Source organism: Aspergillus thermomutatus (assembly GCF_002237265.1).
Source record: "Aspergillus thermomutatus strain HMR AF 39 chromosome Unknown NODE_116, whole genome shotgun sequence".
NCBI classification, from domain to species: domain Eukaryota; kingdom Fungi; phylum Ascomycota; class Eurotiomycetes; order Eurotiales; family Aspergillaceae; genus Aspergillus; species Aspergillus thermomutatus.
This window is the reverse complement of record NW_020798165.1, coordinates 53714-78975: the sequence shown is the minus strand read 5'-3', so window position 1 is coordinate 78975 and position 25262 is coordinate 53714. Positions and strand designations below refer to the sequence as shown.

At 49.0% G+C, this 25262-nt stretch overlaps 11 protein-coding genes across 11 annotated transcripts; 5 read left to right on the top strand and 6 right to left on the bottom strand.

The window, feature by feature from the left end:
- Positions 1-584: 584 nt before the first annotated feature.
- Positions 585-2240, top strand: CDV56_107306 (uncharacterized protein; the record flags this gene model as incomplete). Its single annotated transcript, XM_026760925.1, has 4 exons — positions 585-864; positions 932-1042; positions 1104-1413; positions 1469-2240. The coding sequence occupies 4 exons, from the start codon at positions 585-587 to the stop codon at positions 2238-2240; spliced, it is 1473 nt and encodes a 490-aa protein (XP_026613787.1).
- A 65-nt stretch (positions 2241-2305) lies between these two features.
- Positions 2306-3406, bottom strand: CDV56_107257 (putative short-chain dehydrogenase/reductase family protein; the record flags this gene model as incomplete). The annotated part of the gene is made up of 3 exons (XM_026760876.1): positions 2306-2429; positions 2489-2761; positions 2820-3406. 3 exons carry the CDS (start codon positions 3404-3406, stop codon positions 2306-2308), a joined length of 984 nt encoding a protein of 327 aa, XP_026613786.1.
- A 2050-nt stretch (positions 3407-5456) lies between these two features.
- On the top strand, positions 5457-7409 carry CDV56_107069 (putative MFS sugar transporte; the record flags this gene model as incomplete). Its single annotated transcript, XM_026760688.1, has 8 exons — positions 5457-5528; positions 5580-5631; positions 5684-5939; positions 5996-6244; positions 6294-6538; positions 6583-6970; positions 7025-7155; positions 7204-7409. The coding sequence occupies 8 exons, from the start codon at positions 5457-5459 to the stop codon at positions 7407-7409; spliced, it is 1599 nt and encodes a 532-aa protein (XP_026613785.1).
- A 187-nt stretch (positions 7410-7596) lies between these two features.
- Positions 7597-9013, bottom strand: CDV56_106990 (pepsin-like aspartic protease; the record flags this gene model as incomplete). The annotated part of the gene is made up of 3 exons (XM_026760609.1): positions 7597-7953; positions 8001-8319; positions 8370-9013. 3 exons carry the CDS (start codon positions 9011-9013, stop codon positions 7597-7599), a joined length of 1320 nt encoding a protein of 439 aa, XP_026613784.1.
- A 589-nt stretch (positions 9014-9602) lies between these two features.
- On the bottom strand, positions 9603-10364 carry CDV56_106918 (type 1 glutamine amidotransferase domain-containing protein; the record flags this gene model as incomplete). The annotated part of the gene is made up of 1 exon (XM_026760537.1): positions 9603-10364. One exon carries the CDS (start codon positions 10362-10364, stop codon positions 9603-9605), a length of 762 nt encoding a protein of 253 aa, XP_026613783.1.
- Positions 10365-10916: 552 nt separating this feature from the next.
- Positions 10917-12175, bottom strand: CDV56_106819 (putative integral membrane protein Pth11-like; the record flags this gene model as incomplete). The annotated part of the gene is made up of 5 exons (XM_026760438.1): positions 10917-11167; positions 11224-11294; positions 11347-11720; positions 11771-11838; positions 11887-12175. 5 exons carry the CDS (start codon positions 12173-12175, stop codon positions 10917-10919), a joined length of 1053 nt encoding a protein of 350 aa, XP_026613782.1.
- A 3105-nt stretch (positions 12176-15280) lies between these two features.
- CDV56_106587 (uncharacterized protein) lies at positions 15281-16299 on the top strand (the record flags this gene model as incomplete). The annotated part of the gene is made up of 2 exons (XM_026760206.1): positions 15281-15544; positions 15622-16299. The coding sequence occupies 2 exons, from the start codon at positions 15281-15283 to the stop codon at positions 16297-16299; spliced, it is 942 nt and encodes a 313-aa protein (XP_026613781.1).
- A 2046-nt stretch (positions 16300-18345) lies between these two features.
- On the top strand, positions 18346-19012 carry CDV56_106411 (uncharacterized protein; the record flags this gene model as incomplete). Its single annotated transcript, XM_026760030.1, has 2 exons — positions 18346-18948; positions 19004-19012. The coding sequence occupies 2 exons, from the start codon at positions 18346-18348 to the stop codon at positions 19010-19012; spliced, it is 612 nt and encodes a 203-aa protein (XP_026613780.1).
- Positions 19013-19506: 494 nt separating this feature from the next.
- CDV56_106350 (uncharacterized protein) lies at positions 19507-20079 on the top strand (the record flags this gene model as incomplete). Its single annotated transcript, XM_026759969.1, has 1 exon — positions 19507-20079. One exon carries the CDS (start codon positions 19507-19509, stop codon positions 20077-20079), a length of 573 nt encoding a protein of 190 aa, XP_026613779.1.
- Positions 20080-20602: 523 nt separating this feature from the next.
- Positions 20603-21525, bottom strand: CDV56_106255 (uncharacterized protein; the record flags this gene model as incomplete). The annotated part of the gene is made up of 2 exons (XM_026759874.1): positions 20603-21162; positions 21288-21525. The coding sequence occupies 2 exons, from the start codon at positions 21523-21525 to the stop codon at positions 20603-20605; spliced, it is 798 nt and encodes a 265-aa protein (XP_026613778.1).
- Positions 21526-22254: 729 nt separating this feature from the next.
- Positions 22255-23394, bottom strand: CDV56_106133 (uncharacterized protein; the record flags this gene model as incomplete). The annotated part of the gene is made up of 1 exon (XM_026759752.1): positions 22255-23394. The coding sequence occupies one exon, from the start codon at positions 23392-23394 to the stop codon at positions 22255-22257; it is 1140 nt and encodes a 379-aa protein (XP_026613777.1).
- Positions 23395-25262: the final 1868 nt, after the last annotated feature.

Below are 25262 nucleotides of genomic sequence, written 5' to 3'. Positions count from 1 at the left end.
GCATCGCCTGGTGAGCAGGTGAGTATGGCTTATACGCTGCATGAGTCATAGGGTCAGAATGGGGTTGCATTAGAAACAGGGTATACGAGATCCAATCGCCCAACCTGACGATGGAACCTTCGTAGTGCCAGCGCATTCTGGCATGACAACGAGTCAGTCTACCCTTGAAGAAAGGAATAGATAAATTCAAAGCGAACTGAAGACTTGATAACTGCTAAGATGTCGCCATGTCGCAGAGGCTACCCAGCGCTCAACCGAACAAGCAAGCCACGAGCTTTAGATGGCGGAGTCCACTCCCAGGTCCAGAAATCCTACTCACTCCAGTTGCTTCTGAGCCACTCGTCAATTTAAGACAGATCTTCTTACTTTCTGGATGAAAACAAATGATTTTCGCGAGTCGTGTGTAAGCATCGTTGGCTTTAAAGGTGACAAGAGCACTCCCCTCTGGCCGATTAGCTCCGTTAAGTCCGACAGCTCAATCTCACCTCGACAGGAAATCACCAAATCCTCATACGATCTTTCACTACTCCTTCTTCATTGCTTAAAGCACGCTGTATCCCTATACCATATCCTACGAGGTCAGAATGTCCTTTGAGTTTATCGACAACAAACTCAGCATCGATCCAGCCACTCGAAAGCAGATCCGGCGCCATGCGGCCATGGGGGAAAATAAAGGCAAAACAATCGTGCGACCATCGAGGAAACACGCGTCAAGGACCACTATATCTTCATTTCATCCCCCCAAGATAGTAGAAAAGGCACCCGGCCTGGCGAAAGAAAGTTCTCAGATTGAACGGCCGATAGGTGATGGGCTGGTTTTTCCAGCGCCACTGTTTGGGGAATCGAGGGCGCTTGTGAAGAAAGGTATATAGTAATCTTCTTCACTCAATATTGCATAAATTGCGCTGCTGATCTAATTCCAAACCTGCAGTCGTTGACTTCCTATGCGCCACACGACATGCGCCTCAGCTGAACAAAGCCCTTGACTTGACTGGTCACGCTTCCTCAGTATGGGTGCGGTACATGTTTATCGATGAAGCCTGTGAGTTCAGCTGGTTGAGAGTCATCAGATGGTAATACACCAGGCTGACAGCTCCACGGAGGCTTTCATTGCACCGTGGCAACGTCAATACTGTGCCTCAACAACCTCGTCACCAAGCAAGAGGGTATCCTGCAAGCGATGAGTCACATATCCCACACATTCCGCTTGATCAATCAACGACTTTCCCGTCAGGAAGCGATCAGCGATACGACCATGGCGGTCATAGTAAGCATGGCTCAGTACGAGAGACATCAGGACCAATATCGACGAGGATTGGTCCACATTCAAGGTTTACAGAGAATGGCTCAGCTACAAGGCGGGGTCTTGCAGCTTTTGAAGAGCCATCATATACTTGTCCAGAAAATGTTGCGGTATGAATCTTCAGCGGAAGTACTATATATTTCCAAACCATGCTGACCATTGCAGTACTGATCTTGAGTACTCTCTGCAGCTGGGTTCATCAACGCTATTTAGCCTGCAGGACGCCATCAAGGAAAATGAGATGATGAACGATCTCTACGGGGACCCTAAGCGACAGGATCGCGCACGTATCAGCAAATCCTGTCGGTCCCCTTTGTCGAGAAAACTGCCTGACGATCTTCAGGACCTCTTCAATAATGTGGCATCCCTTGCCTCAAGACTCAATGACGCAACGAACGGAGTCGGACCCAAGCTGAATTCCTGCACCTTTCACAGTGACCTGCTCGTCCTGGGGTATCGTTTGGGGAATCTGTACCCCTTGGGTGGGTGCCGTCCCAAATGCGCAATTGAGAACACAATCCATCTAGGCCTCACTGCATTTTTGGTTACATTCTTGCCGGGACTCGACCGTCGCATTGCTCACAATGCTCTTCTCTCAAATTCACTTCTCAATGCCGCTCAAAATCTTTCGGAAAATGCACTAGATATTCAGGAAATGTTACTCTGGATGCTCTGTATAGGAGCTGCGTCATCATCCCAGCTGGGGGCACATCCTATGTGGATTTCGAGGTTGATTGAGACTATGGATACTCTGAAATTGGGGACATGGGAACACGTTCGGGAGATACTTGAAAAATACCCTTGGGTCAACACAGTGCACGATTCAGCTGGAAAAGCCCTCTGGCATAGATCAAATAAAGAATATGCTGAGCCGGCTTCAACGTCACTAGGACCTACTATTCAAGCCCCAACGCGGCCTCAGTCTGGCACAAACTAATTGTGAAAAAGTGAACTTCACATCTCGAAGAAGCCGCCGCGATCACAGTTGTGCAGGTGAGTTCGTCAATTCAAGACCTTTCCCACGCATCCAGGCTCAATGGAGTCCAGCTCTTTAGCAACAATTTCCCAGCTGTGCTTTTGCCATTTCTTTCCTTCCTCATCTGTCACCCAACTTGGCACCACGTTTCTGAAAGCACATATCTATCAGCACCACTACCCAGGTCACAGGAGGATACTTTGACTTACTCTCCAATCTCACAGGAATGAAGCAAGCATCCATGACTTTCTTTACCCGCCACAGCTCCGTGAAGAAGGGTGCGGCTACCATCCTCAGCGGTCCGTCCGTATTCTGCGAGGCGCTTGGCGAGGTCCTCCCGGAATTGTGCTGGTGCGTTGCGGCTGAGCTCGGTCTTGCAGAGTCCCGGACAGACCAGATTCATCACTACACCTCGATCCACTGGAATCAGAGTGGCAAGACAGCGTAGTGCCATGGTTGTCAGAACCTTGGAGAGCGGGTACCTATCTCTTGACTTCAACAGCAGCTCAAGGACGGTATCGGCGCCTGGTGAAAACTTACGTGTGCAGCGGTGGAATGTCCTCTCCATCCATCTTCTTCACCGGATCATCCTTGATCTTATCCCAGAAATCTTTGGCATCGAATCCAACCCGGCTGGTCACGAGGGTCAGATGCGGTACGGTTCCATATCGCTGCGCAGTTTCCCTCATCTTTGGCAAGATAAGCACAGCAAGAAGGAACGTGCTGAGCACATTAACAGTGACAGACAGAGCGTGACCTTCAGCAAGGACGCGCTCTGGCACCGCCACGGCCGCGTTTTCGATCACCGCATCGATCCTATCGAGCTCAGTAGTCGCCTTGCGTGCAAATGCCTTGACGGATTCATAATTTGCCAGATCCAGCAACCAGACCTCAGCAATACCAGTTTTTCCTGTTGACTCCTCAATTTCCTTCTTGGCCTTCTCACCGGCGCCGATGTTGCGTACAGCAAGGATGACCTTTGCAGCTTCGAGACTGACCAAGTGCTTGGCTGCCTCAAACCCTAGGCCTGTGTTTGCACCAGTTACGATGTAGGTACGACCAGAGCAGATCTCGGTGGTAGCCAGAAGAGGGAGATTGCGGCGTTGAGTTTGAGCTGCGGAAGCCATGACGCGTAGATCGTTGGTATTGAGGATTGTGACACAAGTGATGATAGTCAGAATGAAAGGATGATGTTGTTATTTGCTCCTGTCTCTGCGCAAGGCCACGGCGGGGTTTTATACCTCTGCCCCTCAGTTGTCTGGTCTCATGTAGTCGGCGTTTACGGGCGCAGCGACGTTCCTACGAGCGGATTTTGATCTAAATCCGAGTCCACTGATGCCTCGAATTGACAATATCCTCACATATCACCGTCCAACCAATGGGAGACTGGTTTCCTAATCGGGAAGGTCTTGGCGCCGTGGCGGAGCTATGCGACATGGCCATTCCTGGCGTCTAGTGTACAAGCGAAGCCTTCCGTCTGCGCAGATCGAATAAGTATATGTAACTATTTACTGCGAGAAGGCAGAAATATCATCATGGTTCGGAAACAGCGCAGCATGTGACTATCCCGCCTTGTACGCATACTTCCTTCGCCGGGTTTGCCGTATGTTGAATCGTCACTATCACCACCTAGGGCCTCGTCCCCTATACGAATCTTGCTTCGCGGTACGTGTTTGAATAGAAACCCACGTTATGTCAGTCATATCTTGGTGAGACATATAGATAGCTCTGTACGGGACATGAACCCTCAATATCAATGTTCACTTCCGGCCGGTCAACCTTCCACCCCATGTGCTGCTTACTAGCATCACCGTCTTAGGGCTGGGCCTCTACGTCTCGCTGTTTCGCAATTCACCCTTGAAACCAGTCACTGGAAGCAAAGCCTTCGTATCAGCGCCTTCTACCCGTGGAATCGCAGACACCAATGCCCTCTTCGGCGTCTCAGCATGTGCCCTGATGCTGCCGTATTTCCTGAGCTCGTACATGCCCATTGAAGAAAACCAGTGGCTGCATGTCTCTGTGCCGGTTCGACTGGCTCTTTCCAGTGCTTTGGGTGCGAATCTCCTCCTGCGCGGGCGGCGCATGAGCGTGGAGGGTTTCTGGGAGTTTTTGGCGCTGGGGGTTGTGGATTTTGTGGGTGCTAGGGGTGGAGTTGGGGAGGTTTGATGGTATGGTGTCGAGGTTTGAGTAAACTTGGGATTTAGAGCGGGCTTCTTTCCACGCGAGATGGCTGGTATGTGGCATAGTGAAGTTATTCGATGATTGTATCCCCTGATATCGATGTTTCTATGGTCGGGGGATTCAGCCAGTTGAGAATATAAGTCCAGAGGAACATATAAGGTGGTCTGAGATCTTGGTGAATCACAAGCAGCGAACCATCGGAGTTTTTCCGATTAGCACGAACATCGTAAGCTTGATTCAGGTCAATACTATCGGACGGCTAGACGGCACAGTAAATGCAGTATTGGAGTACTCCGTTTGGTATGGAAATTAGGCTAAAGTGTGTTCCGAATGTCATTCCACTACCGGATCTGGTAACGCCAGGACCGGGGAAACTGGAGAAGGGAGATCCTGGGGTCTCCGCACGTCGGGCTTATTCCGAAGGACAAAATTGGTTATTCATGGAATAGAGATGTTTTCTATGAGTGATCATGTTGATTTAGCTCGCAGTATGGCAGGCAAACGGTGGTTCAGGTTGACCCATAATCAAAGGCTTGACCAGAGCCGGCAGTGTGACCTTAACAAGCCAGGTAAAGATGACTGTTACGCAATCCGGATAGAGGCAAGTAGCTCACCTTACAAATCAATACATTTCACAATCTAGGAGGACCTGAGATAGGTCTACACACCGTCGTCAATCATAGTCTTCTGTAAGTTGGGATCGTCCCACAGCATCGTGCTGTGGAACTGGAAGACTAAATCGTCTTAAAAGACTCCTCTTGAACGACAGATACGCCGGGCAGCCTTGTTTCCATGTCCATATTCGGCTAAGATGCTGCCACAAGATGTTACCCCAACTTCACCCCGCGAAACCTGCACTGTGGGTCTCAGATGTGCAGATCGCTTGCTCTTTGTCCTTGCTGCGGTAGTATATAAGCGTGCCATATCCATCTGCCGACATGGTCATCGAGGTGTTTTAAGTAAACTCTCGCGCAGCTCAACGCAGTATAATTGAATATGTCAACTCCAAAGCCCCATAAAACGCCCTACTTTGGGCTCACTGGAGGATGGCTCACCTTCTGGATCACGGTGAGTAATCGAGGAGAATTTACAATTAGTGCAATATTAAGATTTCAGCAGATTGCCTGTGCTACCGATATGACATTGTTCGGCTATGACCAGGGAGTGTTTAGTATGTACACGATCCATTCCATAAAACCAATGGGCTAATAAAGTCTTCTTAGGCGGAGTCGTTGTCACAGAGGACTTTCTAGTCGTCCATGATCTTGTTGGGCCAACCAAGACGAAAACCCTATCGACTGTTACAGCCATCTACGACGTCGGCTGCTTTCTCGGCTCGATTTTAGCATTCATCGTGTCTGAAAGGCTCGGTCGGAAGAAGTCCATTCTTGTGGGAACAACCATAATGGCAGTGGGCACCATCCTTCAAGCCAGTTCCTACAGCCTAGCGCAGATGTTCGTCGGTCGAGTTATTCTAGGGTGAGTAGACCATCATTCGACCTACATATAATGGCACAGCGGCTGAAAGCATGCAGTATCGGCAACGGAATCAACACCTCCACAGCCCCCGTATGGCAAACCGAAACTGCCACCGTCAAATGGAGAGGAAAACTGGTCATCCTGGAAATGGCACTCAATGTTTCTGGCTTTGCGCTGGTCAATTGGATCAATTACGGGCTTTCTTTCCGAGGTGGTGCGCTCGCATGGAGACTGCCCATCGCGTTGCAGTTTTTCTTCATATTCGTCCTCTACGCGACTGTACCATGGCTTCCCGAGTCTCCGAGGTTGGTTGTTGCGAATTCACCCGGATGGTCCAGGGCTAATGCATTCTAGATGGCTTCTCTCGCACGGCCACAATGAGCAAGCCCTCGATGTAATCTCCCGCATCGAGGCCAAGCCAGCCGATGATCCGTACATTGTCACCCAGTACAATGAGATCGAATACAGTATCAACTATGAGCGCGAAAATGCCGTATCCTGGACTAATTTATTACTCCGCCGCCAAAAGACAAATGACACCAAGACATTGCGGCGAATGCTTCTTGGTGCGGGAACGCAGGCGCTACAGCAATTCCAGGGTATGGGACCCCTCACATAGATGAATGGCGGCTAATATGCACAGGGATCAATATCATGTCCTACTACCTACCTCTGGTGCTCATCAACTCTGTCGGCTTGTCAAACAGCATGTCACGTCTCCTCAGTGCATGCAACGCGACATCGTACTTTGTGTTCGCCTGTGTGGCAGTCGTCATGGTGGAGCGGTTCGGTCGAAGGGGCCTTATGCTGATGTCGACCTTTGGCCAGTTTGCATGTTTCCTGATTATCACTGTCCTCCTCCGATTTGCTGAGAATGACGCAAGCTATGGTACCGCTTCAGTGGCATTTTTCTTTCTGTATTACATTGCGTTTGGAATCGGCATGCTGGGTGTTCCTTGGCTTTATCCGACGGAGATCAATTCTCTTCCTATGCGGACAAAGGGTGCGGCTGTCTCGTCGGCGACGAACTGGTATGTCACCTATCCTCTGTTTCATCAGTGTGTCTCGGTATTCACAATCCACAGGATCACAAATTTTGTCATTGTCGAGATCACACCTATCGGGATACAGAACATCGGGTGGAAATTCTGGATCGTGTGGACAATCACCAATGCGGTTTCTCTTCCAATTATCTACTACCTGTACCCGGAGACCGGTGAGTGTAATTCGAAGGCAATCATCAGAAAGCGCTGACAATCTCCAGCGAACCGAACGCTCGAGGACCTCGACGCATACTACCGTTCGAATCCACCGCTGATCGTGACGGGAGACCCGGATGCGATCTCGACCGGCCGGCCGTTGAAGTATATCCAGCACGAGGATGAGGAACTGCAGCGACAGATGAAGCAAAGGGAGTCAACGGGGGAGACTGTTAAGATTGGCTCGGCTACTGTGCAGCATGTGGGATGATTACTAGAGCCCATATATCTCTGTTCCGGCCTGGAACAGGCCGAGCAAGTTAGATATAGCAATTAGGGGTAGAGGGTAGAGGGCGAAACCATCATCAGACCATGCGACCATGTCGAACAATATGATGGACTAGTCAGTTTAAGAACAGTCTATATCTACAAATTCTATATACGGTTCTCCCCAATGATCAGGCATTCAACGCAAATCGCATCTCTGCAGCCCCAACGTCAAACACCGCCACCACATTTCTCAAAAACGTGCCTCCCAGGACAAATATACCCTGCCCAGCATCTCCTCCAGCATTGATCCCGCTAATGCAGATCTTGTTCCCCTTGTTATCCGTTCCGCCTGGTAGTATCATATCCATTGGATTGATGTAGAATGTCGAACCCCCAATTGTGACACCATGGACTGGCGGTTTCGCGTTACAATCCACAACATACGCTCCCTCGTTGTTGTCGTATACCGCGGAGGGACTAAATGCTGCATTGATGGCGTCCGCTATAGAGTTTGGGTAGTAGTTGAGAGTCGTGCCTGAGTCGACCTGTAGACTGTTAGGCAGGCTCAGGTCCAGGAACGGTCCATCCTTACAAGATATTGAATATTCCCACCAGCCTCTGGTAAGCTCCGGTTGCCTACTATAGCTCCTTCAATATTGACAGTGTAGAAATCATAAGTCTTCGGATAGCCTTTGATGTTCGTGATCAGGATAGGCGTGGTGCTGAAATTCCCCTTGATGTCGATGGGCGGCAATCCACCCAGAGTCAGGTAACCGGCTGCCGTTGCATTGGATGCATTGCGGTTCATAACCATGCTAAAGACGGGATCAATGAGGCCATGCTCGTACATGGTTGCGAAAACGGGGTTGTAGAGGGTCGGTTGCTTATAATCCATCGTGTAGGCGTTCGCGCTGTACCCGCCGTCAGTCGACAATCGCAACAATAAGACCGATGAACCCACAGAGAAGGGTACGCGAGACCCATCAAACCCGACGTGACACCATCGCCATACCAACCCGCGTAATCCACCAGGCCGATAGTCTGGTTGACCGTGATGCCGGCTAATGTTACATTCTCGGTGCCGATGACGCCGGAGAGAATCTCCCCGTCTGCGTACTTGATATCCAGATACTCGCCGTCGATTTGATGGAATGTGCTATCAGGTGAGTATGTCGGCCCGAATGCACACGCTGACTGCGCGACCTCCGCACTACTTTCAGGGTTGACGCATGAGAAACCGTCTCGTACGACCCATAAATCGCTAGACCCTGTGTCGATGACCACCTCGAATGTCTGATTGCCGATCGTGATGGATGTCGCGAAACCGCCTCCTTCAGCCAGGGAGACTAGGTTTGCAGATCCGGTCCGAATTTGACTGTTGAGGTCGACTGCGCTGCGGGCGTTACCCTTGTTGTTGATCTTCGTAAGCTCAAGGATATGTGGTGTTGTGACCTTGTCGGTATTTGGGTTTACGAATGCTGACGGTTTCCATGTGCTTGTGCTCAGACCTTTTCTTCGAGAATGTTGGATATACAGAGGGGACGCTGCTATACATGACGCTGAGGTGATCATGTATAGAACTAAGCTGTTTGTCGAGAAATGCATTCTGAACTCTCTTGGGTATCAGATATGGTTGCTGTTCAGGAAACCCAATAGCAGCTTGCATAAGCTCTCTTTTACTCTCCAACAACAGGAAAGCCCATGGTTAAATGTACTTTAAGAGTTCGATAACGAAGTGGTTGACTGCATTATCTCGGCTAATCTGCGACATTGTTGACGGCTGCATTCTTCCGCATTCGCTCTGTTCGTCAGCCTTGAACGGAAATATAGAGCCTTTACAGTCGAAAGCAGGACAGTATGTCTTTACATTATGTTTATTGACCTTTTTTTGAGATCGCACGCCAATTCAGGAATTAAATGACGTGCACAAGCGACTCTGTCCTGCAAAGAAATCACCGATTGCACAGCCAAAAGAGAAACGTGATTGGTGCCCGCAAATGGCTTATCGATAAGATAGATAATAAGATATGGATAAGATAAGAAAGAGAACAAAAATAGAAACAGGGATGGCCACATTCCGATGTCATTTCCGTTCCCAAGCTACATTCAAAGCCAGGGGCTATCGAAAGAACGGTTTCAGCATCAAATTGAAAAAGTCTAGTCTCGGCCGACCTGGAAATACAAGTACATAAACTCAATGAACACTCAGCATCTTCACAAACTGATCCCCCAACGCATTCGCCGCCACCGGATTCGCACCCGTCACCAACTCACGGTCAACAGTGATACTCCCAGCCTTCTCCTTGGCCCCCTCAATCATCTCGGCCCCCTCGTTGCGCAGAGCCGACTCCACCTTCTCAATCTCCCCACCGAACATCGTCTCCATGACCTTCTCCTCCGCATCGCTCCAGCACGTGATCTTATACCCCTTATATATAAACGACCCATCCCCGACCTGCTTCGTACTCAGAAACGCAAACGGGCCATGACAGATGGCCGCGGTAGGCTTCCTCTTCGCGTGGAAATGCCGCAGCACCCGACCCACCTCCTTATCGCCACCCAGATCCTTGAGCGGCGCATGTCCCCCGGGTATGAACACCCCCGCGAAGGAATCCAGCTCCTCGTCGCTGATGGAGCCGAGCGGCCGGGGCCGGCTGAAGCCATTCTCCCGCTTCATGCGGTCGATGAGCTCGTTCTCGCGTCGGCGTTCGTAGAAGTTGCCTGCGAAGGCGAGGAGGGATTCGCTGTTTGGGTCCGGGGCGGGTTCCTGGCCCTTGGGTGAGGCGAAGGTTACTTCGTAGCCGGCGTCGAGGAGTTTTTGTAGAGGTTTGGCGAGTTCCATGAGGAAGAAGCCGGATGGTTGTTCGACTGTTTTGCCGGCGTCCGAGCCGGAGGTTTTCTTTAGGGGAAAGGAGTGGGCGTCGCTGAGGACGATGAGGATCTTTTTTCCGGTCATGGTGATCCGATTGTGTAGTTGCTTTGATTGTAGTATTGTTCGGAGATAGAGGAAGGTCAAGGAGAATTGCTGTTGTGGCATATATAGGAATGGCTGGAGGAGTGACATCGGGATGACGTAGGTCTTGAAACATGGATAGAATTGATATGCATGTTTCATGAATAGGTCATTATATGACGAAATTGGAGAGAGCTATATTGGCACAATCCTTTGATGTAAAAAGTACAACGGGGGTCATCTGCTTGTTAGGCATGAATCTGGTTAGGCCGGAGCTGGTATCGGCATGCCGGATATCCTGCGGTGATTGCTCTGCATCGCTTTGGACTCCCATCCTTCGAATTGATGGGTATTCCTTTTTTTTTATATGTATACTATCTTGAAATTAACTCATCTATCAATTGACAGCAAACTGGCATAGTTTGTACACGATCATTTGCAAAAGTATATATCAATGAAGCGAAGGGGAAGTGAACGAAGGGCGAGTACCGCTTTTCTCGGTAAGTGAAATAAACCGCAAGGGAATGACGAAGAGGACAAAAGGAGGAGTAAACACTATGCTTTAGTGCATTCAGTGTGATGACTGTACTGAGTCTGAGTGGCATAGGCGTAGAGAGTAGTGGCTTCCGACAGCCCGTGGGACCTTCTGAAATTCTCCTCTTTGGACTGGGGCCGCGACGATCCGAGTTTAGCCCAGAATTGTCGGTGGGCGACTTTGAATAAGGGTCTCAAGTTGGGAAGACACGCTGCTGTGATGCCTACCGCCGCTTCGATGCACGTCCAGACGGCGACAGGGATTTGATTGTCTGCGCAGATAAATGGTTAAATGTAAGAGCAAGACAGCGCACAAATTACCACTTACAGGTAATATCCGGTCCAGCCTTCGTGAATTCAATCATAGCGACCAATCGTACAATATCAAAGATCAGTGTCCTGGGTGTGTGGTTAGTGACCGAGGCACAATATAGGTGGACACGCAACGTACAGTCCGCCAACGATGAACACCCCGGAAAGCAGAAATCTCTGCGTCTTCGAGATTGGCAGGGCCCATACAACCTTCAATGGCATAATGAGAATGATCAAGTCTGTTAAAATGTTCGGAATTTGCTGTCCGTAGTAGAATTTGGCAGAGTCAATACACGATCCCTCGATCGAAGGGTTCCAAAACTTCTGGACCGGCAAACACAGCAAGGCACCGACCATGAATACAGCTAGAGCCCAGAGGATGACAAACGCCGCGATAGCATTGGCGGCGATAATCATACGAGGAATGGAGAAAAGCCGTTTGTATAAGGCGAGAATGGACAGTTTGATGAAGAGGATGCATCCAGTGTACACAAAGGAGTTGGACCATCCAATCTGGCCAGGTCAGCCCTTGTCCTTGGGCAAACCTAAAATCGCGTACTTACCTTGAAGTAAACTTCTAGATTCTTCTGGGGAATCATGTTTATATGTGACCCTAAGCCATTAAACAGGACTGCATTTGGTCAGTAGACGAACTCTCAGAAGAACGTGGACAACTCACGAATGGTCACTCCGATCGAGCATCCATATTTGAATAACTTTGCGATGATCAGCATCCTGGTGGAAAATCTTTCTGACTCGGAGGATCTCACCAAGGCCACGAGAATCAGATAATCATCGAGGTACAGCCTCGTCCCATTGATCTTTCTCGCCACCAAGCGCAACGCAACTGCAGCAGTGGACAGGATGAAGGCGAAGTACAGAGCAATGATAATAGACCGACGCAGATTCTGATTTGGATGTTGAAAGTCGCCTGGAGTGCCATTGTCGGATACCTGATCGAGTGGCATGACGAGCGATCTGGCCGAATGTTCTGCAAAAGCGATAAAGGAAAGAAACGAGGGCTTGGATGAAAGAACCGTTGAAGAACGAGCAAGGTGGCTGCAAGTATTTGGAATCACCAGAGTCAGCTCGATGATGGAAACGGTGCTGCATATTAATGTTTCCTGGACAGAATACGCGACTGTCGTCGCTGTCAGATCTGTCACATTCTCCTTTCTTTCTCTATTAAACATTGCACAGGCCCAAAAGATTCAATATTTGGTCGCTCATACATCACATTATTGACACGCTAAAACCATGCTTGCGATATAAACCAGTCCATAGATTGCGGGTGGCCGATGTGGCACCCATCTAGCAGGCCGAAGTGTGCCGTTTTCGCAATCTAGGGGCCTTCGAAACTGTTGCAATAGTTTGTGGGAAAAGATCTGATGTTGATCACTACAACAATCAAACGACTGAGCGCAAAGCATAAATAGTACTCGGGTCTTTGTTGATGCGACTCATGGTTGACAGGTACCAAATGCTGCAAGTGTGGGTGTGTTTACCCGAATGTGGATCGAAATCGCTGCCAGTCTGTGCATCTTACTACTACCAGTCTACTGGCTTGCCCTTGCTGGAGCTTACAGCCTTGTCTAAACAAATCAAGAAGGCCTGAACCTTCTCCGATAAGGTTGGAGCAAGGATCAATTGCTGTGGGTGGATCAATCATTTCGTGAATGTGATAGATCATACTTCCCATCCTATTTTGTTTACTGATCTACCTGGATACATCGCCAGCTTGAATATCTTTTTGCCATTTCTCTTGATCTCATTTGACCTTACAATAAGTATGTTTGCCTTTAAGTTAATTGATCCAATCTCTCATTTTCCAAGAAGCTAATGTACCAAGCAAGTGCTGTACTCACCAGAACTTAAGGTTTAGATACCAAGGAAAGACAAAGTTGACAGATCATACACAATTTCTTAGAGGACAATCAAGTCGATCAATCTCCCTTGCTTGCCGATAATTTTCAAGCATTCTCGAAAGTTTGCCTTTGCGTTCCTTTCTCTTACCCATTACGATGAACTAATCCCCAGTTCTTTGTCTGTGTTATCAGTACTAACTTGACGACCAGCCACCATATCCACTGGTGCTTATAGGCTGGTTAACCACAAAATAGTTACTCTAAATAAGTAGCAAATAGCTCGAGAGTGGTCAGAAATGGGTAAATCCTCGATTTTTCTGCAATCTTCCATGGTTGAGACTTCTTTAGGCGTTTGCAGAAGACTGAAGCACTCGCCAAATGGGACTTGGCTTCCTCCACTATCACATATGAATGTTCTTGAGCGTCTGCACGTAGGTTTCACTGGAACCCAGTTCAAGATATCAGTGAGCGGATGAGATTTTGATTATTGCCTGACAATCCAAATGTGTCTTTTGAATGTTAGATCGTCAAACTTGATTCAAGTTGGACTGACCGTTCAACAACAGAGTAGGTGAGGAACTGAGGGCTACTGAAACCTAGCCACATGAAAGAGCTTGCTTGGATGCAGGGTAAACTAAATTCAAAATTCATTGTCCAATAATCGGACCCTTCCTTACAATCCTTGTTTGCATAGATGGTAATGTGGCTATTTCTCATCTAGTTCAATGCAGATGTATGTGATCCAAAGTGCGTCTCTTGCCTGGTCATGACAAAACATCCTGTTCCTGGGAATAGACAAAGCTCATCAATGAACATTGGTTGTAATTTATGGATGTGTTCCTCCTGCTATATGGTGATATATGCAGTCCAGATTTGAATATATTGGGCAATACAAGACTGTACCACCTCAAGTTCAAGACAATTAGACGGGTGTTCAATCCCAGCTTGATTCAATTAGATGCCTTATTCAGGCATGCAGGAAGTATCGTGGTTGTTTGCTAAACACTCTTGTCTCATGCATTAGCGTGAAAATCAGTGCTTGGAAGTCTTTAATCCCATGCATTCATGCATATGAAGCAATGTGAAGACAGTGACATCTTGCATATCCCTCCACTAATCAAACAGGCAAGCAATTGTGATTTTCTACCTGCCTGTTTATAGAGCAGTTGAGGTGTTAGCAATGTCCCTCACTTACCTCCCTAGAGAGAATAGGATTATCAAGGCATACTTGTACTTGTGTACCTGGACCTCGAGGAGATTGAGATAGTCTGGTAATTCTCGAGTAGAACCTAGGATTTGTTTTGGTCTCCGGCTGCGTGTTAGCCCAATCCGTTGATTTACCAGGTTCGCATAACACCAGCAGGGTAAGGCTTGTTCTAGAGAATAAAGGATGTGAAAGACAAAGTCAAAATCACTTGCTCAATATTGTTTGGGATGCCGTGGCTTTGGGAAATCCTTCATGTATTGAAGACTTTCAGAGCAGTTGCCTCATCTAAGAAGTCAAGATTGAATTAAAAGGCGTTATACTGCTCTAATTCACCCTGGACATAAGCGTAACTCCAGCCAAGAAGGCTTCTTCCACCCTCTCATTCTAGAGAACGCTATCGAAAAGACGACTAGCATTGCTTTGTGCTTGATGATTCAAAAGATTCTTTTGATATGCTCTTGAACTCTTTCGGAACTCGGCCACTTGTATGCGATCCGGTGGACAAAAGTCGCAAAATCCGAAAGAAACCTGCCTTCCGGTGGGCCAATCGGATTATCGGAATGTAAGCTGAAGATTGGAGTGGAGACTTCATGCCGGCAGAATCGGATTAAAGGCACGAAAAGCTCAGGGAGCATCTTCTTTTGACCTGAGTGTCCATTTTTGTGGTGCTGGCAAGGGTCTTTTGAAACCGAGAGTTGGCCAGTAAAGTCGACTTTCTGCTCCTCGCAGACATGCCCAGAGACATTCTAGAACCCTCATTCAAGCACCGCATGGCGATTACGTCACTACGATCCAAAGCTCTAACCCAAAGATAGCCGGTGACAAATCCAAAAACATGAGGCACTTATGAATCGTTCCGGTTCGGTGCAGAGTTTGACCGGCTACTGAGTTCAGAAAAGGGTCTTTGGCCTCGCTCTTAGCTGGCAATCTCGTCGTTCACTCCAATCTTCCACACAGGCAACAGAGAAACGTGATTATTCCTTGCACAAGCAGTTGACGCCATGTCGAATCACACCATTGCAGTCTTTCCCGCCTCTGGAGGTATCGGAGGCAGCACCGTCAAGCATCTTCTCCCTCGTCTCCAAGCAAAGGATCTGGTGTTCATCACTCGCTATCCTCTGAAGTTGGAGGCCGCCTCCAATGCGGGAGCAACGGTCCGCAAGGCAGATTACGACGACGATAGCAGCCTCGAGCACGCCTTTGATGGAGTCCAAACCCTCTTCTTGATCTCGTACGCTTCCGTCGAACATGAATACCGGACCAAGGTAAGTCGTAGGTCTCGTTATCAGTTTCAAACTGTCTTCCGTCTCCACCTGCTAATGGAAGGAATTCCAATGCACAGCGTCACCAAGTGGCTATCGACGCGGCCATTCGCAGCGGAGTCAAATACATCTTCTACGGATCCTTAGGATACGGCGGCCGGCCTGAAAACAAACAGTCCGTCGCCCATGTAATGCAGGCCCATTTGGATACCGAACGGTATCTTGATGAATGCACCCGCCGTCACCCCGGGTTCGAGTACACCGTCGTCCGCGAGGGTCTCTACTCCGAGTCCTACCCGCTCTACACCTCCTTCTTCGACCCCACGCGCCCCGTGGACACGGTTAAGATTCCCCACGACGGCTCCGGCCCGGGGATTGCCTGGGTCAAGCGCGAGGAGCTGGGCGAGGGCACCGCCGAGCTCATGGCGCGATTTAGGAAGGACCCCAACGGCTTCATGTACCGTCACCAGACTGTCTTGCTCTCCGGAGGCAAGACACTGACCTTGAAAGAAACCGTGGAGATCTTGGGCAAGGTAGCGAAGCGGCCAGTGCGGATTCAGACGATCACTGAGGACGAGTTTGCTGCCCTGCCGCAGAACAAAGAGAATTTTACCTACCACGGGGTGGATCATTCGAAGGTGTGGACCTCGACTTTCGAGGCCTTTCGTCGGGGTGAAGCCGCATACGTGGACCCCCTGTTGAAAGAGCTGTTGGGAAGGGAACCAGAGGATTTCGAGACGACCGTTTCGCGGCAGTAACCGTTCTGAGGTATTTGTTCTTGATTTGTGGGTGATCCTGAATCATGTGTGAACATGGAATGATTACTGAGTAGCATGCACCAATTTTCTGAAGGATGCATTTACATTGATGAGATTTAAAAGCCAGTTTCATCAGCAAGGTCGTGAAGTAACCACAAATCATGAAAATATGGACAAGCAAACGCCAAAAATATCACATTTTGATTCCCGCTTCGGTTCTCAACAACCAACAGGGCCCCAAACATGTATTGCAAGTATAGTCCGCGTATTGGATTGTCGGGGCCGTAGGCATGAACCATTATAAAAACATTCGATTTAACTACCCTTAGCCATGAAAAACTCTTAGTTTTTAATGAGAATATAGTATTCTAGATATTAATAATTTTTATATGCGCTAAGTTGGGGAGAAAGCTTGGCCATCATGGCCTTAGGCAGAGCTGGTTAGTAATCTAATTCCTAACAGTAGACCTTTATCTGTCGGATCCGACAGATACGAACCATCTCCGGGCTCCACCTTCTTGAAATCCCCCAGCGACGTCCCTGGCCTCGACAGTTGTTCGTCATCTTAGGTCTAACAGATCAGGCAGCAAATACAATGTTCACAGTTACATGGTTTGGCAGGTGAGAAGCGTAGTTGGCATCGATTTTTGCAAGAGGCCAGGAGCCGAAGGACAAAACAGTTAGCCGCCAATTTGCTACGGAAGACTGTGAAGTATAACCATGAAAAAGAGGGCATTACTTCTTTACCTCGGATGAGTAATAACCATCGTGCTGTGGTAGGCATTATCAGAGCCAGTAGTCTATTCTCGAACAGTGGGGACATCCACACGTGAAAGGGGCAAATCCAGATGCCCCATTCACCCGGATTATAAAGACTCTCCCTCCCTCTTCCCTTTCATTGACTCTTACCCGCCATCATAGACCATATCGGTTTCTCTGACCTCATCCTGCGGTGAGTAGCCCATTCATGCTTGATATACTGGCATCTATTCGACTCAAGACTGACCGCCAGTCAGCAACCATGATCGTCACACGCGGAATCTCCCTTGTCAACTTCGCAGTCGCGTCCTCGGCGCTCGCGTTCCAGGTCTTCGTTCTATACCCTTGGCACAATCAATTGGATGCCGAGTTCAAGGCGCTAAAGGAGGAACATATTCGAGTGCTGAACCAGATGAATCGGAGGACTCTTCCTCAATGACGAAGCGTCGAGATGGTCGATTGATGGCAGGGCCCAATCCAGATGCGACAGTGATGAAGATAGACGGAGGATAAGAACGGTCTAGATTTGGTATTCTTCAATGCAGGTTGGCTGCTGGAGTGAGAAAGACGTGTCACCTGGATAATACAAAGAATTTGAATGCCGGTGATTCCGCGAAGCAAGTTCGGTCTGAGAGTAACGAGGTCCAGGCTCCTTCTTGACAGTATGACTCTGAAACGAGAGTATGCTGAGGTTCGAGCCGTGTGAGTCACTGGGATCGTTCAAACATTGGCTTTATATTCAGTGTTGATGCCTCGGTAGGAAGGTTTCAAATAGGCATGGCTCAAGTCATAGAGGTATTCATGTTCAATCACATTCGTCTTTATACACTAGAATCATGGCTTGATCTCACTCATATATATTGGTCGCGAAGTCATCATTAGACCTTGCCAGCATTTTCAACCATCGTGGCCTCCAGACCCATCTTCTTGTCTAAGTCTAAAGGCGCAAAATATCACCAAATATGTCCATCTTTTCAAGCGTCTTGCCCTTGGTCTCGAGGCAGAGAAATATGTAACTAACCATGGCGACGAGATTGACCACGAATACCTAAAACATAGAAGTACGGGAAGCCAATATCCGACAAGGCTCTAGGCAAAGATTTGCGCAAATATCAGGTTGATAATCCCGAATATCGACGGGGAAGATCTCGGCCGGGTTCACCCAGGAAAGGATACCAACAAAGCTTTAGAAAAAGCTGAAGACAAAGTTCATGGCGACCATCGCGCGTAGCTGGTATATTCCCAGTGTGATGACGTGAACACCACGTAGCCAGCCATTTTGGGGAGATGGTTGCTGCGGTTGCAGCCGGCCCAAGGCCCATTTCGCATGGGACTCTAGACGCTCAGCGTCTCGTTAAGGCAATACAATACTGTCTCACTGCTCGGGCGGTCAAAGCAGCTCACCACATCTCTGCCAGGATTAAACGCGAAACCGGGGTGAAAGCAGCGGTGGCCCCTTTCCACAGGCATCTTCTGCAAGACCTCTTACCAAATCTGCCGGCCGCGAGGAAATGCCGAAAGGGCGGCAAGCAGTATCGAACCTGTCGAGCCCAACTTCAAGGTAAAAGGTCGAGCCAAGGCTATGGCGCTGGCCACAATGCAAGCTTCCCAGAAGCTTGTACCAACTACCTGCCAGGGACGCTCGTGGACGTGGCCTTGGCAGCGGCTGAGGGGTTTCGGGTGCTTCCTGTTTCATATCGGGGTAAAGAGCACAAATACGACCAGGTAGCAGATTGGAAGGCCGGCTTGAGGACTGGCGCCAAGTGCTTCGCGATCTGGATGGCCGAGAGCATGGGCGATGTTTTCTACCAACCCTACAAAGGTGCCCGCGACGGACGGCATACGGAGTATTCTGGGGGATATTTGGGGTTGCAGCGAAAATCAGCCACGGTAAGTCAATATTGGCAATGATCGCCATTCACTAAACTGACTGACTTCTGTCCAGCCTCGTTAGGTCTGGTCGCAACTCGCAACTTGCAGGAATCAGTCCTTAAGGCCTCCTGCATGGGACTTGATCCATGCCAGTGGATCTTCGGTTGGTGGCCTGTCTGGCCCCTTTTTCCCTAGATCCTGAAGGCTTGTATGGCTATTGTGGAATGTGGATTCACAGGTGACCAAAGCTTATGTCTTTGGTTTCAGGCGACCCTGCTGGTTCTATTATTGCAACTAATTATAGCAACTCTATTCAACGCTATTGGCTAGCCCCTGACTGGGGTTGCAGCAACTGAAGACCCTAATTTCCTGTAATACGACCCTGCAATTTCCCCTCATTCTCTAGGTCTTTTATTGACTCACCTAATTCTTCAAGGCTTTTTCAATGCATATAAGTTCTAGTGTCTTTCACACTTTCATTGCCCAACTTTCAACTATCTGAATATCAATTAGTTCTGTGGGTTGTTTATACGGAGTATTCTGCCGCTACACGGCATACGCAGTACCAATATCGAAATGCTCAAATCCACCCTTTCCACAGTGGTCCCTCTGCTGGTGCTAGCAGAGGTCGTCTTCGCCGGCTGTTCCACCCACAGCTTCACCACCTGCGATGATGGCATTGTCCACTGGTTCGACCCAAACACAGGCGAAGTCTGCGATCCACTTGACTGTGGAGGTGGCCGAGCTCCTCCCAAGACCAACGTCCCTGGATGCGCCGGCTACACCGGCACAGCTGTTCCCACAACTTCATATCTCTCCTGCTGGACGCCCTCGGCTTCTGCGACATCAACTACTGCCACCGTCAGCTCTGCTGAATCGACAACGGACACCGCCGCGACGGGCAAAAGCACCCCTTCTTCCCCTACGACAACCATGAGTGCATCGACACAAGTTACTGGAAGCAGCACCACGCCTTCAACCACCCTGCCTCCAAGTCAATCGTCAAATTCCGCGACTCAAAGCAATGGCACGCCTAGCACAAGTGGCACTGCTGCCCAGCCAAGCCCGACCAATAATAAGGGTCACATGCTGGACGGCTCGCTCATAGCTGTCGCTGGGGCCGCGATTGGTGCTGTTGCTTTGCTTTAGGCGTCTGGAGGGGCACGTGCGTGTTACAGCCTGGAATTGGATTATGTAAAGTTCTGCGCCGTCCATTAAGTACGGGGTCCGGTAGTTTCGAATCATATAATGAGCAATAATCCCTATTGAGTGGACTAGTGCGGCCCCGGCAATTGTAGGATGGATGTGCTTCAGTGGCTGGTGATGCCTGCAGAATACATCATTAAGGACAGTCCAAATAGTTGGTCCAACCCGGGTCGAGTCTGTGTTGCTGGCTCGTTCTCCGTTGACTCAAATATATAAATGGCCGAGACTAGATGCGGGTAGGTGGCCCTTTTGTTGCACGTTGAACGATTTCCTCAGGTAAATAGGCTCGTCACCTCGTCGTCAATTCAAACGGCCTTCCACCTATCCTGTTCATCTTCAAACCATGTGCGGAAAATGAGGGCTGCTATGAGGCTGGTATTTCAATCGACAGGGAATGGGTCACCACAGCGTCATATCATTCCACTAGGCAAATATCAGTGAGTACCATAGCACGATAGTCTAGTTCTTAAGTGAATACATCCTTCGTTCTTCCGAGCCTCGGGCTGGACCTCACAGTGGCGACCAACCAACCACATAACCTGAAGCCAATGTCAGGAGGACGATAATAATGCAGCTGCCAGTCTTGAACATCGCAAAGATCAGCCCAGCCGTCTATCTCAGCGCCATCATAGAAGACTTTCATCCATCCCACATCATGCAGAGTGCAGCCCTCGACAGGGTCATAATCATCACTTAGTGACGGGCAGTCATCATACAGTGCTATCTCAGCTTCATCCATCATTTCTGGCACCCACATCCCATTAACCAGAATCACAAAATCAGTACCGTTAACACGCTCTACAGGTGGAGCGTTTAAGACTGACTGCAACGCCTCCTCATTAACCATAAGACAGAATCTATACCGCCCTGATTGTGCGTATTCTAGTCTCTTAGGTGGAATGCCCTCTTCTTGCTGGCATGCAGTGACCACCCACTGCTTGAAATGCCCCCGGACGACTGATGTACTGGCGCCGTCAAAAAGTAACTGGTTTTCAAGGACAGTTGGTGCAAAGCTCTTGAGCAGGTCTAAGCCATTATAGAACTCTAGCTTGTCTTTAACATGGTAAAGGAAGCGGCGCATGAACTCCTCCCAGTCAGAGTCATTTTTGTAGGTGCAACGGTAGATGACGAAGCCCCAGGTCTTAGCTTACGCATATTAGCGCAATGCGCGTCCTCCTCTGCGGGATCCTGAGACCTAAGCGTAGTGTTGAAGCGGTCAAGCTGGAGGAAGTCAAGTTCAATGGCGATACAGGCCTCAAAGACATACAGGCCTCCTTTACTCGGCCATCCATACACTGTAGCTCCTGGCCCGACACCAAAGGATGTTTGAGATGACTGTGTCTGTGGGGGGCAGTCCTCATATGACTCGTCGTCTAGTTGTGATGTCATGGTTGTCAAACTCGAGGGACTTTGGTCTCGGGATAATTTATTAATATTTATGAAGAAGACGTAAGTGACTAGCAAGAGAATAGCGGGGATGAGCATCTTTTTCTGACAGTGATAAGAGAAGCATTCGTAATGCACGTAGGCCCCAGACTAAGATTGTTGGTTTAAATGGTAATGGTGTCGTGCATGGAGTCCATGTTTATAGACGGCACATGTCTGCATATCTCCCAAACGGGGCTAGTGTGGCCGACTTAGCTCTAGCTCCTTCCCGATTGGGATACGTATAACTACTGACATAGTTACTTTTCCTCCACATGCCGAGGTATCACGGGACCCGGTTGCGGCTGAGAATAAGGTTATCTTGGCGTTCGTCGATCATGGCCATAGAGTGGTCAATAGGGGAGCATGTAGGGGTTATGTCCATAACAGAGCCTTTTTTACGTCTTTTGAATGGATGGATTCGTTCTTGAAATCGAACATAGTCCAGGTAACTGTAGAAGATGGGGTATAGGCCATGGCAATTGCTACAGTGTTTCATCAACCGCGCCCTTCAATGGTGGTCTGATCCAGCTGGCACAGCATGAGGAATTTGTCTTATGGTCTGCTATTGTAAAAAACTCTTTTACTAAACGATTTTCTCATTGCTCGGTTGTACTTTCACGGGATTTCAATACGGCTGTAGATCTTGAGAGCCAGTACTTCAAATTACCCGATTGACTCAAAGAACCGAATTCAACAATTCTGGCCGCCAGTCAAAGGCATTCCTCGAGGCCCAAAGTCCTGAAGTCCAGAGTCGACACTGCTGTCTGGGAAAATACCAATAGAAGCATACCCGAACGTAGCACGGTTGGCTTGATCATACATCTGGACGGAAAGCACATTACCCTCATCCCACTGTGTGCCTGCAAAACACTCAACTTGCCTTTCGATTTGGCCAAAGGCGTCGGCCCCATTGAAGGAAATGTCACCCGGATCGGCACTGGAGGCCTCCGAATCAAACCGACCCTCCATCAGGTGCTCGCTAAGCCGCTCATGTTTGTAAAACTCGTCGCGCTTCGCCTGGGTCGCGTGGTGGGTGGGATGACCCGCGTACGAGATGGTAAAGTGCACACCACTTTCGCCCGTATCACGAGAAGTGAGCTCCATGGGACCATACTTGTGGTGGTTGAAGCGGAACATTGGCGCAAAGGGATGGACGCTCGAGCCACGACGGGCCAACTTATGAGAATCGGGCGCGTACCCGACGAAGTCCACTTCATCCGTCGACAAGCTGCGCAAAGCGTTGTGAACGAAGTAGTTGTGGGCTTTTTGTGAAGTCATATTCAGTGCGGGCAGACTGTCCAGGTCCCGCGCAAATTCGTGCAGGTCAATCCGTTCGAGACCAGACTGCATCCAGGCGTTCGCGGCAACCCCCAAATATCCTTTGGACTGAGCGAACTTCTTGGCTGCGGATACCTCACCACCCACGCCAATGATGGTGCTGAGAAGTCCAGTGACGCAATAGAAGATATTGTCGGCCTGGCCCTCGTTTTGTGCGCAGGTCTTGATTGTACTTGCCAGGCCGGCACCAGTGAGAGCAAGGTTGAAGGCATGCCATGCTAGGCCAATGGCCCAAGGGGCCACCAATACAGTGGCCCCATCCGCCGTTGTTCTCACATCGACGCCGGTGGTCACTGCTAGCTCGCGAATGTGTGCCGCAGTGCCATTGTGGTTCAGATAGAGACCCTTCCAGTTTTCCCGTGGGCCTGTGTCCAGGGCACTCCAGTTGAAGCTCTCTGGGGTCCATTTATCAACGACGGCAACGGCGCAAGTTGCAAGAGCAAGGGCAAGTATGGGAGACAGAGGCGTCCCAAAAAGACTGATTCGGACCATTCTGTCAAGGTTTGTAGAGATTGCGATACACAAAGAGAGCTATGATTATTCTGATACTTGGGGAAAATCTTCCTCGGGGGAGGATGCCCAATTTATGTCTCGAGCCCGGATTCGACTGCGACTTTGATCGCCCACGGCGCAGTCTTCTCTGATTGCATTCTCAGGTGAAGGCAGGAATTGAGCCCTGCTCGTGCGATTTCGCAGCCTTCAAAATGACCAATTTGGGATATGCACATATCTCCTGCAGCCCGATGTAACGCTCGTGGGGCATAACTGCTTCTTGTCACAATATTTCATTCGGTCAGGAAGACAGGCCCAGCGTCGAGTGTTCAGAAGCCAATGGTATATCTTGACGACCTGGAACGAAGTTCTCCAACTCCCCCGTTATTTACCAACCTGGCGTGTAGACAGGAGCATGCCAGTATATTCTATCGCAAGCATCGGAGCTGTTCTGATCCATGTTGTTCTAATCACCGCCCCACATGAGAGACGATTGTCAACCTGTTATGATCCTTGTGACGGAACCTTTCACATAAAACGCGGCCACACAGATGACGATGCGAGTGTTGGGACCTGCGAGGCCGAAAGGAACAGCAAAGATCATCAATTTCAAGCCTAAACGCATGACAATGGTCAACTTACTAGCGCAGACCGTAAATGCATAGTGAATAGATGGCGTGAAGCAGCCTTGTTCGGATCCACGGCCAAGGCTTATCTACAGGGGGTAGAAAAGGTACATTGGGCGGTCAGTCGAAAACTTTCTGTTTTCTTCGCCGCCTAAATAGGTAGGCTGTTGATTGGTCAAATTGATATGCTCATGTATATTGATCAATCAAAAAAACCGGCAAAAGAATAGTGGAAAGTACCACGCCTACTTGCACCCCCTGTAGGTAGGGACTTTGCAAATGTATTGTGTTAGAAATGCAGTGTCCTGGCAATCGGAAGAGGAATATCCGCGCTCGTGGAGTCGGTATACCTTCCTTTACTGGCCCGCAGGCCAATATGGATTTTTTTTGGTTGGTATAGCGGACTTCTTGCGAGCTACCTCTGGCATGAACTCTGTCCAGTCTGGGCAATCTTTGTGTAGTCGCGAGCGTATATGCACAAAATCATGAGCCTCAATCGGCATACTGTAAAGATTGGATATAGCACCAGAGGTCATGAGATCCAACTGTGATGTCACCCATCACCGAAAGCCCTTGCTACGCGCTGTTTTTTTTTTTTTTTTTTTTTTTGCCACGTGTTGGTGGAGCAATGTCTCCAAAGGTCTACATAAATTGGCATCATGCATTTAACAGGTAGTAATCCATGCACGTTCAGCACGTCTACACTGCCCACAAGATGATTGTCCAAGTGGGCCACTCGGCGCCAGCGACGAGATGGTCATATAACAGCTGGAAACGCATCACAGTCTCACATTAGGCATTTTTTGATTTTTTAATACATCTACTTGACCAAACAGCTAAGGCCTAAGACGGTTAGTATAGACGACCCACTTGAACAAGTAACTTGTGGGCAGTGTACTCCACAGAGACTTGAGCTGTTTGATAGACTAGGGCTGTATGATATCATGATATGGTCTCGAAATCGGAACTCCCCTATCCAGTTGAACCGATCAGCCATGAGCATTGACACATTTCATAAAACTGAACGCCAAAACTGTGAATCAGTTGCGCCGTAGCTAATTAGGCTAGTATGTGATAGAAAAGTGGGTGAAACTAACCTTGATAGTCGAGATCAGCAAACATAGGCCGCGGTATCGGGCAATAATACTCAGTCGTGGTCTCCATTCGAATAGCCTTGTGAGGATGAACTGAGCGAGACGTGCAGTAGTTGAATGCAAAGAGACAGATGTCGTCATAGTACTG